We start from the raw sequence: 21,181 nt of genomic DNA, 5'->3' as shown, positions 1-21,181 counted from the left end.
AAATTTAATATTTTAATTACAATAAAATTTTTAAAAATATATAAAAATAATTTAAATTATAAAAATAAAGTTTTATTATATAAAAAATATTTTTATTATTAAAAAAATACTATATTAAATAAAAATTTTATTTAATCCTTACATAAATAATATATAAATTTAATTAGTTTAAAATTTTAAATTAAATTTATTTAATATTTGAGTAGAAGTAAATAAATTTAATTAGACTTATATCTTTATTTTAACTTATTTTTGCATTTAATTCTGATTCAAATAGAAACAATAGCAAATTATATTATAATTTTTATAATTAATAATTGATTTAATAAATTATTTGTTCATAAATGAGTCTAATATAAATTTGATTTCGTGTTATCACCGCTAGATTAAATAATTATATTGAGATTTATATAAAATTAATATAGGTGTATATAAAATTAATATAAGCATATGTATTGAATGGATAAATCTGTACATAAATATTTAATTTAATTATTATTAAACTTATTATTATAAAAAAGTTATCATATTATTATAAAAGAAAATTTACAATTTAATCACCGAATATTGTCATTATTAACAAGTCAGTCTTTATATTTTTAAAAATTCATTAAAACGTTTTTATCTTTTCTTTCCGTCAATGAAATAGTATTTCTGTTTATTTTTGCCTAGTAAAAAATCAAATCAAATTACTCCTCTTAACGATAATAACGTTTTAATAGATATGAAAAAAAATAAAAATATTTTAATAGATTTTTGAAAATATAAAGAGAATGATTTCGTTGATAGAAAAAAACGATGAGCAGAAATTATTTCGTTGATAGAAAAAAATGATAAAGACATTTTAATAGATATAAAAAAAAGATAGAGACTATTTTATTAACGTGAAGAAACAATAAAGACGTTTAAAAATGATAAAAGACGTTTTAATAAATATAAAAAAAAGATAATAACATTTACGGAACTGATTTATTAATAATAGTAATATTAAAAAATTAAAATAAAAATAAAAAAATCAAAATATTTTAATAAATTTTTAAAAATATAACTACTGGTTACTAATGATAATATTCGGAAATTAATATGTAAATCCCCTTGTTACAAATAATGAATATCACACAGTAAGATTTTGCTTCAGATTTATTCCGGTTGATCAACATATGGAGGAAGCTCAGCTGCAAGGTGATGTTCAATGAAATATAGCTCTCTGGTCGTGATATATCCGATGGAGGTGTGGCTTCAGTTGATACTTGTGTGTTAAGAGATGTCTGAACAATGATGCAACCCACTTTTTCCTCTCTCCAAGAGAGAGGTTCTTTTTTCCTTTTGAGGTTCAGCCTCTTTCTGTTCAGGAGTTTGCCGGTTTCTCTGCCTCAGTTGGAGGTCTTTCTTTGCTTCTCGAGGCGGAGTGAGACCTCCCTCTGTTCGAATGTGGGCCATATACTCTCTTCCTGCTCAGTGGAGTGTACATATTTTTTTGGTGTTTTGTTAGCTGTTGTGGTGGTGCTTTAATGGAGGGTTTCTTTGGATGCGTTTTTTGATATGCTCTTTGCATGTATGTTTTTCTTTGTTCTGGTTGCAGGTTGGAGGCTTCTCGATCTCATTCTCTACTTGTCTCTCTCTTTCCAGTGGAAGGCAGTTTTAGAGGAAGAGCCTCGAACGATGCATCACTACCATCTCAGCCGGTACCTTCAAATCCGAGTTTGAAGCATTCTTCGACCTCTGGAAGGAGATTGTCTGGCTTATCATTGTTGTTGTGGCGGTTCATCTGCTTCCCCTCTTCGACCTATGGTTGCATGCAATGGTTCTGGGTTTTTCCTTCGGTGCTCCTTCCTTGATGCGGTGGTCCGTTTGAGAGGAGTTGGGTCTTCCTATACTTTAGTTTGCTTTATGACGGTCTAAAAAGACTACCATCTGGAGCTATCCTCGCCTGTATGGGTTCTGCTTTCCTTGGTTGTCGTCGGTTTCAAGGGAGGAGCTGCAACGATGCTTTAAGGCAACCGAATCTGGATTGGGTCACTTGTAACGGGTATAGGATTCTGACAATAGGTTTCAGTTCGGGTTTTATCTGTCGTTGTATGGCCTTAGTTTTAGTGTGTTTGATATATGGGCTTTATTTGTCTTCAAGCCTAGAGTATTTCCTTTTAATAAAATTTATATTTTTGAGAAAAAAAAAAGTGCTTGATTCATACTATTCCCTTTGTAATTTGTAAAGCACTCGGTGTAGGTTATAGATGACGTTACTTCAATGGCTTAGCGTTTCTCCACGGATTGAGTTTTTAGTTTGGTTGTATCAATAAAATATCCCAGATATATGTTTCTTGATGACAATTGCATTCTCCTACCAATAGCCACTATCGAAGCCCCGTAGATGTTTCACCTTGTATCTTCCCCTGCAAAGCTAGAGGTTATTCTGTTTTATGTCATGGATTTTTCTTCCATTTGTTTTATTTTAAGCTTCCAAAAGCATTTTTTCATTAAGCCTATGTTGACATGTAATAAGCTTGGACCTTTGTTCCTCTAGATTTTGTTAAAGGATCTCTCAATTTTTTTTCTTTTTTGTATGTCTTTTCTGCTACCACTCTTTGTGATTATTTTCTATCCCTTCTAAACGATGGGCGCGACTCTCTCTACTTTTTATACATTTAAACTTGTTTATCTTCGTTTTGGCATTGTATTTACAAATAGTTCTTGGACCTTTAAATATCTATAGGCTTTAGTGCCATATTAAAATGTAATGATATTTTACTTTGGAAAGAGTGTCTGTGTGTGCTCCAAATGAATTGCACATAAAGGATAAAAAAAACAAAAAAAAAAAGTTAAAAATTAAATTGTGATTGAGTTTTTTTTTTTTCGAAAATGAAATCCATTATAAAAGACTCAAGATCTATTATAGAAAACGATCCATCTCGTATGCAGGCCATGATTCAAATAAAAACAGAAATGCCTAACTCACATCCATTCTAAAAACAAGAAAGTCCAACACCATTATAAGCAAGCCCAGCCCGCTGAAAGGAGTAGAAACCCTAGCTACAACCAACTTAAACCGCCGCCGCCTCTCTGCAAAGATGAACGCCGCCGATGAAGTTGTCTACTGAAAATGTCGATGATGGTAGACTTGCATATAAACAACAAGGAGCAGAAAAGGATTAGAAGCGAAGCAATAGGAAGCCCAGAGTATCGAGCCATAGAGAGAACTCAAGATCAGTAACGTACTGGCGACAAGTGGTGGTAGTAGGGCTCTTCGGCGTCTCACTCGCACCTTCCAGGCCGTTACGGGTTCCTGCTAGATACCATTAGCATCTTACTTTCTGCACTCTTCGTCAAACGATAACCATACACAGGCGGTAGATCTCGGAGTCTCTAGACCTGCAAGCACAGAAGAACAACAACCAAACACAGAAATAGAACTCGTGATGAGGAAGGGCCACAACCTAATAGAGCGCGATTTACAAATCTCCCAATAGAAATTATGAACTACGCAAACAGAGGAAAAAATCAATAAAAACCCAAACATGCAGATGAAAATAACATGCTCTCTCTCTCTCTATGCTTAGATCTGCTGGGTAGAAAAGCAACCACAAGAATTATCTACAAACCACCCAAATGGGGGAGAGCAAAACCCACATCCAGACAGGAAAGAGATCCCCTGCCCGTAAGGGTAGGGAAAATCGCAAGAGACGGCAGAGAAGTTTAGGCTAAAACCTAAGGAAAAGACTCGAGGCTGAAGAAATTACAGAGAGAAAAGCTATTGTGATTGAGGTTGAGAGTTGGAAGAAGTGGGCTACAAATACGGTACATGATTTCTAGAAATTTAACAAGCTTGATTAGATGCCTGCATGAAACGTCTTCAAACCTCGTACGTTCCACTTTTAAAAACCTCTTGCATGCTTTGTGAAAAATAAAAATAAAAACTCTTGCATGCTTCGTGAATTTTACTTAATTTGTAATGTCTACTTTAAATACTATTACCAATTTTGGAAACTGCACTTCAATTAAAAAAATTTATATTTTAATTTTTAAATTTTAATATAATTAATGCATCGGTGTATATAATTTTAAAATCGAACATTAAATCTTTAAATAATCAATCCATTCAAATTAAAAATCATTCCATCTATACTTTTATTATTCAACCAATCAAAAGAGAATAAATATTTTATATTTAAAATACTTTGATGAACACTTAAATTTTTTTTTGAGTATTTTATATTATGTAAACTATATTTTAGTGTCAATTTTAATATAATTAATGAATCAATTCTTATTTTTTTAAAATTAAATTCTTAAATCTCTTTGCATTTAATTTGCCTAAAATTATATTTTTTTCATTGATTATAAATATTAGTTCAGAGCTAATTAATAGTTAAACTTTTTTGAAAGTATAATTTTTTTTAAAATACTCTTTATAAAAATTTATAACCTATTTAAAGATTATTTGATATTACTTAAAAATAGTTAAAGTTGTAAATATTTTTTTTAAAAGTTTTAAAATTATAAGTATTGAAGTATTTTAATAAATATAATTGAAGAACAAAAAATGTTAAAAATTAGTTAAATAAAATATTATAAATAAAAATTAATAAAAATTTAAATATTTTTTATATAAAAAATAAATTATAAAAATATTTAAATTATAATAAATAGAGAAAGACTTACCTGTATGATTTTAAAAATATAGAAATTGATTTATTAATTATATTAAAATTTAAAAATTTAAGTATAGCTTATCTATTTAAAAATGATAATAAAGATATTTTTACACGTTTAGTAGTAAAAATGGATAGAGCTAACTTTTAATTTAGATGAATTAATTATTTGATTTTAAAAATATTAAAATCAATCTATTAATTATATTAAAATTTAAAGATTAAAGTATAAGTATATGTGTGGGAAAGAAAGCCATATCAAACCTACTTCCACAATTGATCACAAGCTGCTCTTTGTGCTACCAAGCCCAATCCTTCATATGCCTTTTCCACATGCATCGATTTTAGGCTTTCTTTTTTTTCTAAGATAAAAGTTCATTAAATTAAAAATGGTCCAATGTCTACCAAGATAAAAGGCTGAAGGCCTGATTACAATTCAAAAGCCTACGGGCCAAGAGAAAGCCCAAGTAAGAAAAGGCTCCAACCCAAAGCAAATGCAGAAATGCACTAGAGCCCTAAAGACCCATTTCCAAAGACTTGAATGAACCTCGAACCCCACAAAGCTCCAAATCACCACTGCTCCTTGCTTTCAGAAGGCTCGCAGCTCCAAATCATCGCTGCTCCTTGCTTTCAGAAGGCTAAGCAACCATGGACAATGTTACTCCTTTGATAAATGGCTGAGACAATCTTAGCAGCAATCACTTTAAGCACCAAGGAGAGGAAGAGGCAAAACTAAGCACTAAAGATATGGAGATGAGGATGGATAGTTTGAGGCAGAAAATCCGCATACACTACCAAATCAAGAGCCAACGCAAAGAAAAAAGGTTGTAGAAATAATCTCATTTTAATCACTGCATAATAATCTCGTCCGGATTTAAGAAAGCTTTCTGGTCCAGAGATGATACTAAGGAAGAAAGGTGTAAAGAAAGGTGTACTCTTCGACAACTTCACCCATCTTCAGAGTTCGTGCTCCACGAGCCACAGCAACCTCTCTCTATATTGTAAGCTCTGCTAAAAGTAGCCAGAATTAGTGTTCTTATTAAGCGCCTTCACTTCACTTGGACTGAACATCCCATCAAAAACAAGTTTTTTAGAAAAATATGCTTAATACCCATAGGATTGCGACATATTAAATCATTACAATTCAAGTTTTCTGCAGATTATTAAATAGAACAACCTATCAAAAGGAGCTACCAAGAAAAAAAATACTCACAGTGCTTCGATTTCAGGCTATATGATAAAAACAGGATCCCCTAATGATCGACAACCAGGAATACAACATTCACTTTTTTATCAATTTTTTTTTTTGGTGGGTACAACCAGAAAAGAATTCTCTCACGATCGATTACCAGAAGTCGATTCAAAGGGATTAACGGATATCATCTGGTCAACAAAATTGCCAAGAAAATGTCTTGGACATGCTGCACCACCGACTACCCATGAAAAGCTTAAAGCTTCTATTATCACCAATTAAAACCATGAGCAATAACCGACCTTTTTATTCACATTTACCAGCATACATAAAAAATACAGAATCACCACAGAAGCAGTTACGAAAGACACTGTTTCTACAGAAACCAACTTGCTTCAACGACCCAAATCCTGTATCCAATGTTATGAAGTATTTTTACAGTAGTGATTTTCCGTTCTTTTTTTTTTTTTCTTTTTCTCCAGGGAGACTTGAACGTAGAAAACAAAAACCATCCTGGGTAAATATAAAATTGTAGGGAACCAATAATTTCCAGAGTCCTGTAATTAGTACAATACACAACATTTACATCATTGGTTTCTGCAACCAAACGCATATTGTAAAAGCAAGTAAAGTCAAACGAGCTACTGATATAAAAACATCAACAGAACTCATAACTTCCATAATTATAATAACAGCATATAGGTTACTCACATGCCAGTTTTGTGCCAAAGCTCGTAAGGCATATTGCAAATGCCTGCAAAGCTGATAATGGCTGCCTATAATCCATGGTGAAAGTATCATCTCCTACCTTCCCAAACTGTAGGAGGACGGTATCTTCATCTCCTTTTCCTCCTGGTTGACTTTGGTCCACAGTTGCAACCAATTGGAAGTTTTTCACTGATGCTACAGTTACCCGACCATGGAAATTCAAGCACCAGCATTGTAGATGTTCATGCCACCTTGGCGCCTTGTTGCGCAAAACTGTACAGCCAGAAACAGAAGTCTCTGATCCTTTCGTCATGGAGCCTTCTAGATGTTTTTCGTTAACAGTTTCCTGTGATAGTGGACACTTCAGCGAGCACACCATCCTTCTCGGACCTCTTGACTTTAAGAGGTTAAACTTATATGAGACTTGTCCAACCTCATAATTGGCCACCAGAACTTGTGGGCTTATTTTCTTGCTAGCAAATCGGCGGCTAGCTCTGCTACTTGCCGGCTTTGCACTGCTATCCGGTGGCTGGCTGTCATAGATTGTAAAGTTGGTGCCAAGAAAGTCCGAACTGTAAAATTTGGAAGAATTTTAGACTTTTATTTTCCATAACTGATTACAATAAAAACAGCTCCAAAACCCGAAAGGAGAGAAGAAGATAAGAGAAACAGAATAATGGTCATTTTGTTCTTAACTACATATTAATTAGTACAGCTAGAATTTGTTAAATCCAATCACCATGGTGATTTAGACCATAATTGGTAATAGCATTAGTTCTAGGACTCAAAAGTAGGCATTGTTACCAAAACAGATATACTTCATCTCTAAAATGTGTAGTGATGAGTACAAAGAGTAAATTTAGCAATCTAGAAAATGTCTAGCACTATCGACAGAAGGGAGAAAATCTGGCAAGATCCTAGTCCACAATTGACGATAAAGATAGAAAATGAGATCCACATGTAGGTTCCACAGGGTGTATAACTGTAGTCCAAGGTGAACTAAGTCCACGAGGATTTATTCTCAATAGGGACAATTTCTTGTTTCCCGAGATAGCTACAGTATCATAGTAATCGGTACATAAACTAACAAATTAGCCATCAGCTTCCAGTTATGATGACAGATTTTAACCTAGGTCCTAAAGCCCATTTACTTCTATTATTGTCCCCATATACTGAAGCAAATGGAAACACATCCATGTAACCAACTCCAACCTATTTCAAATTATGCTTAGTTGAGTTCAGTTGAGCTGCATTGTCGTCCCATAGTGATATCATAGAATATATATGATCCAACAGGCCATCAGCAAGTCCAGTACAGAATACAGAGAGCTGCATCATACCATGCAAATTGCATATCAGCAATCACCATGTTTGAAACAGTCAAATACAGATTTTATGTTGCAGACAGACAGTAGACACGGCAAAAATGACTGATTAAATATGAACTTTGTAAGTTTGATAGGAAGGTAAAGAAGAAAAGGAAGAAGAATAATAAGAAGCCATCTAGGCTCTTATTATCTAAAGTAGGAAATTACGATAGCATTATCTGAAGTAAGAAATCAGGATAGCATTACCCTGCTTCAATATGTATGTCTTACCTTAACTTTCCAACATAAGCATTACTCCGTTGGGATAGATCATCTGCATCAAGTGAGATGATGTACTCCATGTGAGCACCATGTCTAATCCTCCGTGCCGCTAGAAGAAACTTTCCCTTGTCCAGTAACGCTAGGAAGAAAAACAAAATAGAACCTCAAATGAGCTAGATTTCAACAACTTATATTACACTATTTCCAAAATGGAACTTCAAACTAGCTAGACTTCGACAACTTATATTACACTATTAACATGCACAAGCAGAAAACAAATAGTGTGAGTGTGTGTGTGTGTGTGTGTGTGTGTGTGTGTGAATGTGTGCGCACACATGTGAACTGAAGGCTAATAACAAACTTGATAATCAAGTGTATGTAACATAAATTTAACAATCTACATAAACCCCTCGCCCTAATAAAATTCACAGTCAACATAAAAAAATGTTATGCATTAGCTTTCCACGTATATCACCAGTCTTCTCAAACCACTAATCATTCACGTTTGTTGGTACGCTCATAACCAAAAAGTAATAATTTTAATAAACAAAAATTTTCCTATACCACATAACAGTTCTCAATCCCAAAGATTGCCTTTTCTGTGTAATTTGAGATTCTTATGTTCGTCATTATTAGTTGAGACTTTTAAATGGAATAAGCTTTTTGTTGTAAATATTAGATATTGTGGATGTTTAGAATGAGCTGGTCAAGTTGACTTGGATGAGCCTGGCATAATACGTTATATATCACCATGTAGACAGAAGTCTGCCTAAAGGTTTGACAAATGCTCAAAATGTAAACATAAACTATTAAATCAAACTAATGTAGCTGCAAAAAAAGCACAAAGGGAATCCTCTCAAGAAGCTTCTAAGTTCCTCTTTTGGTTCTAAAATCAATTCCACCAATAACTACTTACATGGAGTAAGAGCAAGAGAGAGGTAAAATGTTGAAGTCTTCTTATTCCGTTTTATAAGACATTGATGAGGAAAGTCATGTGGACCCGGCTGCATTTGCAATAAAAACAGAAGGACCATGTATTGTAATATTTTAGACATATTGGACCAACAATTGTATGAAGTCAAAGAAACAAATCAAGACAGAATCAAGAACAGAAATGTTATAGTTTCAATATTACTGATTCAATTACCCATATACGTACACACACACACACACACACACACAAACGCCTCCGATCCTAAAATTTACATGATGTAAGGCACAATTTTGACTATTATCAGATCTATTTATTCTTTAACAATGTCTTGAGTTGATCTAAACATATTAGAAATTTTCATATAAAAGTAAGTTCCTAGGAAAAGAATGCCGATAACTCTTTTTTCAAACGAGAGAAAAATTTCTTAAGCATATCTGTGCAATTTCTTTAATGAAATAAATAGAAGTGCAATGCTACTTGCAGTGGAACTTGAATTTGTTGCTGATGACCAATAATTTACAGAAAAGAAGGCCTCCAACAATTGTTCAATGCTCAAAGAATCAAAGTTATTAGCTTTCAACATTCACAATTATGTGAAGCTCCATTTTCCCACATTTTCAATTAATTTTCTAATTTTTGATATTCAACACATAAAAAAGGTTATTGCCAAACCTACAAAATTAGATTCACAAAGTATGGACGACACTGTAGTAATAACATACATAGAAATAGCCTAGCAAAGAAAACAAATTCAAATTCCAGGCACGGAAACATCAAAATTAACAATTAAGCCTTAGTCCCAAACTAGTTGGGGAGGCTATATGGTTTCCTTTTGACCTTTGAAATCTTCTGCATCAATATTTAAAAAACTATAATGAAAGCTCAGTAACCAGGGGCACTAATGAAATTCTTAATTAACCTATAACAATTCCTTGGCAAAAACGTAGCAAATACTCATATAAACGCAACATAATAGTCCAACTATGGGAGAACTTAAATTAGATAGATTTTCGATTTATATTTCATGCATTATTTGTTTAAAAAATAAAACTACTTAACTTGACATAAAAGAATTCCCTAAAAATAATCAAGAAAAATAAATTTCAGAGTTCCCAATCACTCACTACCAAAAAAGAACACCACATAAATTTTAAGAAATATGAAAAATGACCTGTTTAAGGCAAGAAGGGAAAGTGATTTTTCCGATATTGCGGGTAGACCTGACTATCTCCTTAGTAACTTCTCTCCATTTCTTACAAACACAAGCACAAACTACAACGTTTTGTCGCTGAGGCCACCGATCCTCGCTCTCTTCAACTCGTTTTATTATCTCTCCAAGCAATTCAGGCAACAAGCTCGCCCAACCATTGACAGGGTCCGACTCCGCCCACCACTCCCCGGAAACATCGCCTCCGAGACGGCCGGAAACTTCCGCCACTCCGTCGTCGTGTTTATGATTATTTACAGACCTGAACGACCTGGAGATCCTTCGAGAGAGAATCGATTTCCGCAGAGACATTAGAGTGATTAATTTCTCTTTTTTTTTTTTTTCTCCGAAAAGCAGAGAGAGTTTTCGGTCCCTTTCTCGTTTTCGTTTGTAGAGAGAGAAAGCAAGAGAGAGGAAGAGAGAGTGACAGGGCTGTGAGATAAGTGTATGGAAAAGCGAATGGGAGACAATTTTTGGAGCAGGTGGCGTGAAGATAGTGGGGGTTAACAAGAGGGAAGGATGAGACGAGGGGAATAGTGGGATGGAAGTGGTTGGGGAGATTTGACCGAGTCTTAAAAAATAAATAATAAAAAGAAGAAATTAATATGTGATTGCTACTGTTTTTCAATTTCAAAAATATATTAAAATATTTATATATTTTAAAAAATTTATTAATTAATTATTTTATCAGTTTTACTAGTTAAATGTATTTTTAATTTTTTACTAAAGAAAAATTCAATAATAATTGATAGTATATTTGAAAAAATATATTAAAATCTTTTTAAAAAATAAAATTACTAACTAATCCTTCATTATTTAAATTATTTTATACTTTTCAACTTATTAGTAAAATAAAAAGAAAATTAATTAGTTTAGTTTTTAAAATCTTAAAAGTGTTTAATGTATTTTATTTAAAATAAAATTAAATAAAATTATAATAATTAATTTATATATTAATATAATACTCTTTTCTATTATTATTTATTTTTTTAATTACAGTAATATATAAATTTATTATCATAATCTGTTTTATTTTATTTTATTTTTAATAAAACTTTCAAGTATTTAATAAATTTAAAATAAATATAATTAAAAAATTAGTAAAATAATTATATTTTTTAATACATATAAAAAATAAAAATAAATAAATAAATAAAAATTATAAAATAGTATTTAGACAAATAAACCAAACATCTCTAAATATTAAATTTTGCTAGACAATGAAGCGCGTGGTCTCCATGATCATGCGTACAGCTGTGAAACTGAAAAGCGTATAAATTTACCTGATGTAGCTGAATTTTGACTGTGACTTCTTATTCAATAGAATGTGTGCTTTACTGTTTTAATAATTGTTTTACTGTAATTTAATAGTTAATATTGATTTGAAGAATGACTTAGTTAAATTTGATAAAATTTATTTACTACCCATTTGAAGATAAACACGTTAATAAATATAATTTAATAATTATTTATAAAAACTTCAATATGAAATTTTTTAGGCTTAATAAATAGTTCTACATTTATATTATTTAAAATTAATTAAATTAAAATTAAAAATTTATAAAAATTATAACAACTGAACATGAATTAACTATGCCATCAATGATTTGCTAAAAAGATTAAAAGGGTCTCAAATTATCATGGATAGACTCCAATATTTAATTACTATATTTTATTAATTATACTCTAAATTTAAATATTTATAAAACTTTAGAGTACAATAAATAAAACCTCAAATATAATTATCATTAGATAATATTTTTTATATTATTGATTATTTTAATAGTGATTAATAAATTATTATAAAATATTTTTTTATAATATTCTCAAAATATTAAATGTTATTTTAAAATTATTATAGAAAATCAAATTTAATGTTTAACAATATATTTTATATGCTATAAAAAACTTGAAATATTTTGTTAATAAAAATTACTAGGAGTGAAATAGTGATACTTAAAGTTTTTAATAATATTTTTATTGGAAGACTGGTCATAAATAATGTTATATATATTATTTATTATATTATATGATATTTTGATATTTAAAGACACGAAAGTATAAAAAGGTGTTTTTTAATTTTATTTATTTTTTATTTTAAAATATATAGTCTAATTCTATTAAAATAGTATAAGTAATATTGTGCGGTTATGAACAAACAATAACTTTTAGATATAATAAAAAATATTGATATAAAAATTATATTACGATATATTAATTTAATATAAATTGAGTTGTAAATTTTAAAATAAAAATAAATGAAATTATAATATATTTTTTATATATATATTTTTTAATTAATAATATAATTTAATTAATACGTCAATATTTTTTAACAAATAAAAAGTTAATATTATTTATTAATAGTATAATATTATATGTATTATTTTGATGTAAATTAAATTATAAATCTTCAAATAAAAGCTAGTAAAATTACAAAATATTTTTTTTATACACTTTTCCTTTACACGTTAATGGTATTAAAATCGTTTTTATAATTATAAGATTTTGAATTAAGTCTTAATTGAGTTAAAAAAAAAAGGAGAAGAGAAAGACTTAAAAGGATGCTTACCTTATAAAATTTTAAAGGAGATAAATTATTAAGGAAATCTTTTATTTGATAAAGAATCACTAATAAAACTAACAAAAAAAACAAAAACAAATGCATTAGATAAAAATTAAAGATTAGAATAATAAAAATAAAATTTTAAACGCTTTCTTAATTTTAAAAAATATATTAAAAATATTTTTAAACTATTAAAAAATTATTAGTTAATATTTATATTAATTTTAGTTGTTAAATATTTTATTTTTTAATCATTATAATATTAAAAAATTAATTAATTCATTTTTTAATTTTATTGAGGTGTGTTGTGTAACGACCCGAAAATCGGACCGCTACCGGCGCTAGGATCCAGATCGGCTTAAGGCCGCCGGGACCCGTAGCAAGCCTGACATATAACCTGTAAACCTGTATAATCCCATACATGATCCACAACATACATAAAAATTAAAACTTTTCTTTACATGAACATCAACCAAACTCAACCTGTGCATAAACATTAACATAACATTGATCCCTCTGTGGGATCTCATCAGTGCCCCCAAGGGGTGACATAACATACGTTGAGTTGGTTTACATAAACATCATAAAAATCTCTAAGATCATGTGTAAAAGGGATAACACAATCTATGGTCAAGCACACACTAACATCCATAAACCTTATTACATAACTATACTGTACATTTACATTACAATTGATCATGTCCATAACTAGCTATTACATAAGCATAACTTCTTTACTTTATCCGGACTCCCGCACTATACCGTACCTGCAAGCCTGGGGGTAAAGGGAGAGGGGTGAGCTAAAAGCCCAGTGAGTAGAGCTAGCAAAACACGTTAACACTATGCTCTATGAAATGCATCATAACACAAACAATTCACATAAGGGTTGGGTGAACTCGTCACCAATTAGTCCAAGTTAACTCTGTGCCAGGCCTGTAGAATGGGGTCCTGGTCTTTCCTGTCAAACATACATTACTTACCATTTTCCCAGGGCCCCCTCTGGGCTCCTGGTCTTCAAGTCCCATAACCGTGCTCGACCATAGGATGGGATCCTGGTCTTTCCTTACTCTGTGCCAGGCCTGTAGAATGGGGCCTGGTCTTTCTTACTCTGTGCCAGGCCTGTAGCATGGGGCCTGGTCTTCCTGTCATGGACTAACTGGGTCATCCGACATTCACCCACAACAACAACAATTGATGCAGTGCGACATATTCGTGAAATCTAATGCAATCATCCTATTGCATAATCATGATGCATGAAACATGATAAAACATTTAATTTAAAAGATTAAGTTTTAGTTCCACTCACCTCTGGCTGACTCTGACAATACCGAAGCAGCTGAACTCACTGCTGGGGTCCTCGGTTCCTCGGGTCCGAACCTACACAGGTGGACTCAAATGAGGGACCAAACATACTTGAACATAACTCTAAAATATTCCCCAAAAACCCCCCTAAAACATCCTGAAAATATCACATAGAGATATGCATGAAATGGCTGAATAGGGCACTTTCGGCGGCACCTTCGGCGGCCGAAAGTCCTGGACAGATCCGAAAGTCAGGCACTTTCGGCGGCACCTTCGGCGGCCGAAAGTCCCAGACAGAGACGAAAGTCTCTTTTCGGGGGCAACTTCGGCAGCCGAATGCTGCCTCCACAAAGGGGGTTCGGCGGCCGAAACTCCCTTCGGCGGCCGAACCTGGTTTCTGCCAGAAGGGCAGAAACTTGGTTCACATGAACCCCTTGCCTCCCAAAACCTCAAATCAAGCATATATCTCAACCAAAACATGCATACAAGTTTCTAGGGGCCTCAAAACATCCAATACCCCAACTACAACACTTCAAACATACTCAAACAACACACATTGTTCAAAACATCAATATTAACCCATAACTCAACATATAACCTAACATGCATTTCTACCCATAGATCTTGCATAAAACTTGTTTAAAACACATAAGGAGCTTAAGATCGACTCTTACCTCTTGAAGATCGAGAGGGAGACGACCTAAACTTGGAGATCCACGAAAATGAGCTCCTGAGTTCCCAAAGCTCCAAAACTTGGTTTAAACGCTCAAAACTTGCAATGTGAGTTTAGAACTCAAGAAAAATAGAAGAGATTTGGAGGAAGAACACTAGAGTTGCAAAGGGAAGGTCGGAAGCTTGCTGTGGCCGAAAATGGGAGAAAACTCGCCCATTTCGGCTAAGTGCCCCTTTTATAGGTGGCTGGCCAGGCCACGTTCGGGGGCCGAATGTGCCTCCGCATCCATGCAATGTTCGGCGGCCGAACTTGACTTTCGGCGGCCGAAACTGGACTTCCCTAACTCATGCTTTCGGGGGCCTAACGTGCCTCCAAAACGCATGCATGTTCGGCGGCCGAACTTGACTTTCGGCGGCCGAACCTGGGTTTTCCTCCAAGGACTTTTCATGCAAAAACTCATTTAATTTCATACTTAAAATCATAAACACATTAAAACATTTTTATAAAAACATGGTTTTACCCTACTAGAGGCTTCCGACATCCGAGATTCCGCCGGACGGTAGGAATTCCGATACCGGAGTCTAGCCGGGTATTACATTCTCCCCCCCTTAAGAACATTCGTCCCCGAATGTTCCTCAACTAGTACATGTAAGGCATACAACATAAAACACATAGAGACTAACCTTAAAAGAGATGAGGATATTGCCGGAGCATGGACTCCCGTGTCTCCCAAGTGCATTCTTCCATATTGTGGTGGTTCCACAGGACTTTCACCATCGGGATTTCCTTGTTCCTTAGCTTCCTGATCTGCGTGTCTATGATCCGTACTGGCTGCTTGACAGAACGGTTATCGAAGCCGGTCAAAATAAATAACCTGTTTAACTACCAACAATATTAAAATTGCAGACAGTGGTAAGAGGATCGTATCCACAGGGAATTGATACTCGTTTACCTTCCTTGAATAGACCAAATTAAAGAGAGCAGAAAAGAAAAGAAAGTGCGAGTACATGTAAAGTAAAAATGGGGGTCTTGAGATTGATTTGATTAAGCTAATGAAAAGAGTAATTAAAAAGTAAGCAGAAAGTAAATTGAGGGTAAAACAATGATGGTAAAGGCTCTAGTTGAAGATTTAGATCCACTTTAGTTGATGGGATTGATCATTGACTCAAAAGTTCCTTTGTTGATTCAATAAATTGGCCATGGAGATTGAAGAAGCTTCTCACATCCATAGTCTCTCTTTTAGATTAAATTAATTAGGGAAAGTCCACCAATCAATTACTAATTAACAATTGCCAAAGAACGTCTTTGAGCCTTAGGCCTTTTGCAAAAGTCAATCGCATAAAGTAAATGAGAGAACCAATTCTAGTCACCCACATGCATGGAGACAACACTAGATCATGCAATTTCCTTGGTTGTGCACCAAGTGTTCTTATGTTCAAACGATTCAAGCAAATACGGACTTAAAATCATTCAAAACAACAATATATCACTTTGCAACAAAAATCAATGGAGATCTTAAATAACAAAGCAATAATATCCTTAAGCATGAAATCACAAGAATATTGAATAACAAAAGGTAAAACAATGAATGTCCAAGTCTCTCAATCCACAATACAACTAAAGCTTCACTTGATCTTCAACTAGAATGAAAGGTTTCAGCCACTCATGGCTGAAACAAAAACCATAAAGAAAGGTAGAAGAAGAAAAGAAGAAGCCGAAGGTGGTGGAGGCGCGGCCTTGCTTGATCCGGATGGAGAAGGAGAAGATGAGTCTGAAAGTGTCCAAAAATTCGTGGCTGCCCAAATAAAGTACCTTTTTATAGAGTTTTGATGCTGCCTAGGTCTTCCTTATTAGTGTAGAGGCTGCCCAAGTTGCTGCCCAAACTCAACTTGCTGCCCAAGTTGTTGCAGAAGAGGAAAGAATCGTAGTGCATGCACTTCAGAAGGCAGGTGCGCGCAGATGGCTTTCAGAATAGGAAAGGAGCGTACCTTGTGTCTGAAAAGGAAGGAAGAGCGATCCAAGGATGCCAATAGAGGAAGAAAAGTCGTGGCTTGCTCTGCAGGAGAGAGGCATGCGCGCGGATAGCACTGAAAGGGCAGGAGGCGCGCGGATCAGGCTTTGCAGAAGAGGTAGGCGCGCGGATGCTTCTGTATAGGAAATATTTGCTGTCCAAACTTCCTATTTAGATGGATCCTCTATTGAATTATGTATCTGGACTGAATGAAGGCCAAGTGCATAGAGATCTCCTTCCTGAATAGAGAGTGGTGCGCAGATCATGTTGCAGAAGGCAAGTAGTGCGCAGTCATTGAATGCAAGAGGGAAAGTGGATCTGCCAAGTCTTTCCTTTTCAGGTGGAGCCTTCGTTTGAATTTTAAACGCTGAACGCAGAAGAGGCAAGTGTGCCTTCATGAGATCTTGCTGCCTAAATTGGAAGATATGACTGCTGCAGTATGTGCACATCTTTGAATAAGGAAAGAAATATCTGCGATTTGAATTTTAAATAATCCTCTGACTGAGCTTTCCTTATTTGCTTTTGCCTCTGCACTTTCCTCATTTGAAGACTTTCCTTTTCTGAAAACTTGCCTTATTTGAAGACTTTCCTTTCTTGGCACACGTTCTAAACAAGGCAGGAAGGATTCTGCAGTTCGAATTTCGGACAGTTTGCTGGCTGCGCTCTTTGACTCTTTCCTTGTTTGGCACTTTCCATCTTTGGCACTTTTTGGCAGTTTTAACCACATTTTCTCCAGAATGTCTTTTCACACCTAGTTTCTGCAAAACATGAACAAAACAACCAAATTAGGCAGAAAACGTGCAAATAATTATCATTAAGATCATGATAATATGGCCCAAAATACGCTCTGTCAAATACCCCCACACCTAACCTTTTGCTTGTCCTCAAGCAAACAAACACAATTGAACAAACTCTCTTCACTTAGATCCTTTATGTCCACTTAAGCTCTTACTCTAGACCCCTATTTTGAATCATTGCAATAAAGAATGTATGCATCAAGGTTACTTACCTCTTTCCTTGTTTCCCTTTACTTACCATGGCTAGGATTGGTTTTCCTCAAGAGAGAGATCATACATGCATTAGTTCTTGTTCATTCAAAGACTTAATCTAGCTTTCAGAGTGGCTTGCCCTTACCTTGAAGTACTTAATTCAGCCTTTTTGCACTTTAAACTTGCTTGGAAAAGTCACCAACCTTTTGACGTGAAGGTACATATTGGTGATACCCACCCCCAGTTACTCAGTTGGTCACCTGTCCAAGTGGCTACTAGCTCTGTTCATAGTCTGTTGACCATTGGAACAGTTTTCACATTGTGCTTATGAAGTCTAGGCCTTTTCTGAATTTCTTTTCTCAATGATTTGGGCAAATCAACACCAATTGCTAACAAGTCACATTAAGTACATTCACACAATTTCAATTTATTCTCATCAGTTGAGGGTCATCAGTATGTTTTTCACCATGGCAATGTAACAGCCCGGCCATCCTCCGTGACCGGCACTGTCTTAACATCCCCTCACCCTCACGGGATCCGGGCAGGATTTGTCCCTCGGGAGAGCACCTACGGCCCATCTTACCCCAAGTGGATTACTCACTCTCACCAGACTATTCCCTTAAAGCGGGAGGTCAAGGGTTCGAGCAGTGGGGGAGGCGACCTAATTTCCAAAGGGAAATTTGGGCCAAATCCACTTGGGGTAAGATGGGCCGTAGGTGCTCTCCCGAGGGACAAATCCTGCCCGGATCCCGTGAGGGTGAGGGGATGTTAAGACAGTGCCGGTCACGAAGGATGGCCGGGCTGTTACATAAAAAGGCGCCTTTTTATGTAACAGCCCGGCCATCCTCCGTGACCGGCACTGTCTTAACATCCCCTCACCCTCACGGGATCCGGGCAGGATTTGTCCCTCGGGAGAGCACCTACGGCCCATCTTACCCCAAGTGGATTTGGCCCAAATTTCCCTTTGGAAATTAGGTCGCCTCCCCCACTGCTCGAACCCTTGACCTCCCGCTTTAAGGGAATAGTCTGGTGAGAGTGAGTACCAGTTGTTCATTGTGAGTACCAGTTGTTCATTGGAACAACTGGTACTCACTCTCACCAGACTATTCCCTTAAAGCGGGAGGTCAAGGGTTCGAGCAGTGGGGGAGGCGACCTAATTTCCAAAGGGAAATTTGGGCCAAATCCACTTGGGGTAAGATGGGCCGTAGGTGCTCTCCCGAGGGACAAATCCTGCCCGGATCCCATGAGGGTGAGGGGATGTTAAGACAGTGCCGGTCACGAAGGATGGCCGGGCTGTTACAGGCAAGCTCAAGGATTCAATTCAAAAGCAATTCCCAAACATGAATACATCTTATTGCAATTGATTCAACCTAGGTTTAGAGAGTTATTACATCAATGGGGTCATGGAGAGAAAGTTCATTCAACATAGTTTGTTCAGTTTGAGTAAAGCAAATCAAGAAGAAGATTGTGGATGTGTGTGTTATTGAAAGCAAGAAAAACGAAAAATTTTAAAACGCAAACTGAAAGGAATAACTGAAAGAAAAAAAAATGCAATCTGAAAGGGAAAAATGTGTCTAAATCAAAAATTAAAATGCCGTACCCCCACACCTAAATCATACATTGTCCTCAATGTAATAGAAACATAAAAGAACAAAGAAACTGAGTACTTCCCTTGGTGTGGTTGGCATGGTGCGATGAGCCTATTCAGAGTGAGTGACGATCTAGTGGAATTTCTTCCACTAGTTGTACTTTGAATCCTTCGTAGTAAGGCTTCAGGCGATGGCCATTCACCTTGAACTGCTTTCCTGTATCTATACTGCGAATGTCTACTGCTCCATGAGGGTAAGTGTACTCAACAATGAATGGTCCAATCCACCTAGATCGTAGCTTCCCTGGAAACAGTTTCAAACGAGAATCAAAAAGTAAGACTTTATCACCAACCTCGAAGTGCTTCCTTGAAATTCGGTTGTCATGGGAGGCCTTGATCTTGGTTTTGTAGTCCCACGAAGTGTCATATGCATCTCTTCTTATCTCTTCTAGCTCTTGCAGTTGCAACTTGCGATGGTGTCCAACTTCTTTTAGATCCATGTTGCAATTCTTGACAGCCCAGTAGGCTTTGTGCTCTATTTCAACTGGAAGGTGACATGCTTTTCCATAGACCAGTCTATAAGGAGACATACCTATGGGTGTTTTGTAGGCTGTTCTGTATGCCCACAAGGCGTCTTCCAGTTTTGTACTCCAATCTTTTCTGCTAGGTGACACGGTTTTTTCTAGAATGGCTTTGATCTCTCTGTTGGACACTTCAGCTTGTCCATTAGTCTGCGGATGATATGCGGTGGATGTTCTGTGCACCACATTGTGCTTCTTGAGAAGATTTGCAACGACCTTGTTGCAAAAGTGGGTGCCTCTGTCACTGATGATTGCCTTGGGAACTCCATGCCTAGCAAAAATGTTAGTTTTTACAAAATCAACTACTGCCCTTGCATCATCTGTCTTAGTTGCTTTGGCCTCCACCCATTTGGACACATAGTCCACTGCAAGAATGATGTAAGTGTATCCAAAAGAAGGTGGGAAGGGGCCCATGAAATCTATGCCCCATACATCAAATACCTCACAAACCATGATGGGGTTTTGTGGCATTTGGCTTTTGTTGCCAAGATTTCCTGTTTGTTGGCATCTACCACATGTCCTGCAAAACAGATTAGCATCTCGAAAAAGAGTAGGCCAAAAGAATCCACATTCAAGTATTTTATGAGCTATTTTTCGTGGTCCGAAATGGCCACCACAACTGTATGAGTGACAGAATGTGAGTACTGAAGCGATTTCTTGATCTGGAATGCATCTCCTTATCATCTGATCAGAACAATGTCTCCACAGGTATGGTTCATCCCAAACATAGTACTTTGCATCATTCTTTATTTTGTCTCTTGTGTGCTTGGGCATGTCAGAAGGTAGATTACCTGTAGCAAGGTAGTTTACAATATCTGCGTACCATGGTTCATCATCCTGGGTGTGGTGGACCTGCTCATAGAGGTCATTCTCACTCTCTTCAGACTTCAGAATTTGTTGTGAAGGGGATTCTGTTTGTTCATGAACCATTTGCGCTGGAGCTGGAGGCAGAAGATGTTGCGGAAGTGGCTCAGGAGGCGCCGATTGAGGCATTGAGGAGTTCGGCAGCCTAAGGATGCCTTTCTGCGGAAGCTGAAAGGTCTTCTGCGATTGGTCCTGCAGTCCTTTCTGGAGTGGTGCGATTTCCACCTGTTCTTCCTGCAGTGGTTTGCAACTCAGCTCTTGAATGCTGCAGACGGTTTCTGTCAATTCTGGCTCTTCATTTTTCAGATCAGATTCCCTGCAAAAGTCA

General features: G+C 35.4%; 2 protein-coding genes and 1 long non-coding RNA gene across 6 annotated transcripts; all 3 read right to left on the bottom strand.

Annotated features, from left to right (window-relative positions):
* Window positions 1–2,819: 2,819 nt before the first annotated feature.
* Window positions 2,820–3,913, bottom strand: LOC110610954. The gene is made up of 2 exons (XR_002487307.2): window positions 3,217–3,913; window positions 2,820–3,117 (listed from the first exon to the last, which is right to left on the bottom strand). It is a non-coding gene; the product is annotated as an uncharacterized LOC110610954 (long non-coding RNA).
* Window positions 3,914–5,053: 1,140 nt separating this feature from the next.
* Window positions 5,054–10,704, bottom strand: LOC110611331 (tubby-like F-box protein 7). 4 transcript variants are annotated; one of them, XM_021751588.2, is made up of 5 exons: window positions 10,244–10,704; window positions 9,055–9,142; window positions 8,148–8,277; window positions 6,553–7,121; window positions 5,054–5,657 (listed from the first exon to the last, which is right to left on the bottom strand). In XM_021751588.2, coding segments are annotated over exons 1-5 (1,137 nt in total). In that variant the 5' UTR covers window positions 10,592–10,704; the 3' UTR covers window positions 5,054–5,655. The 4 variants fall into 4 exon arrangements, with proteins under 4 accessions (XP_021607280.1, XP_043810902.1, XP_021607279.1 ...); XM_043954967.1 differs by lacking the exon at window positions 5,054–5,657 and adding an exon at window positions 5,684–5,712; XM_021751587.2 differs by lacking the exon at window positions 5,054–5,657 and adding an exon at window positions 6,337–6,398.
* An 8,391-nt stretch (window positions 10,705–19,095) lies between these two features.
* LOC122723299 lies at window positions 19,096–19,908 on the bottom strand. The gene is made up of 2 exons (XM_043955087.1): window positions 19,570–19,908; window positions 19,096–19,113 (listed from the first exon to the last, which is right to left on the bottom strand). The coding sequence occupies exons 1-2, from the start codon at window positions 19,906–19,908 to the stop codon at window positions 19,096–19,098; spliced, it is 357 nt and encodes a 118-aa protein (XP_043811022.1).
* Between the last annotated feature and the right edge of the window lie 1,273 nt (window positions 19,909–21,181).

The sequence above is a fragment of the Manihot esculenta genome, chromosome 3 (genome assembly GCF_001659605.2).
Source record: "Manihot esculenta cultivar AM560-2 chromosome 3, M.esculenta_v8, whole genome shotgun sequence".
NCBI lineage: Eukaryota > Viridiplantae > Streptophyta > Magnoliopsida > Malpighiales > Euphorbiaceae > Manihot > Manihot esculenta.
The sequence above is the reverse complement of the archived record's forward strand: the minus strand, read 5'-3'. Positions and strand labels throughout refer to the sequence as shown.

What these genes read in the sequence shown, in the direction of transcription:
- LOC110611331 (XM_043954967.1), bottom strand. Translation starts at nt 10,591, where the DNA reads ATGTCTCTGCGGAAATCGATTCTCTCTCGAAGGATCTCCAGGTCGTTC. An exon ending in CTCTCTTGCTCTTACTCCAT is followed by an intron (nt 8,278 to 9,054) that starts GTAAGTAGTTAT and finishes TTTTCTTCCTAG; the next exon opens with CGTTACTGGACAAGGGAAAG. An exon ending in GCTTATGTTGGAAAGTTAAG is followed by an intron (nt 7,122 to 8,147) that starts GTAAGACATACA and finishes CAAATTTTACAG; the next exon opens with TTCGGACTTTCTTGGCACCA.
- LOC122723299 (XM_043955087.1), bottom strand. Translation starts at nt 19,908, where the DNA reads ATGGATCTAAAAGAAGTTGGACACCATCGCAAGTTGCAACTGCAAGAG.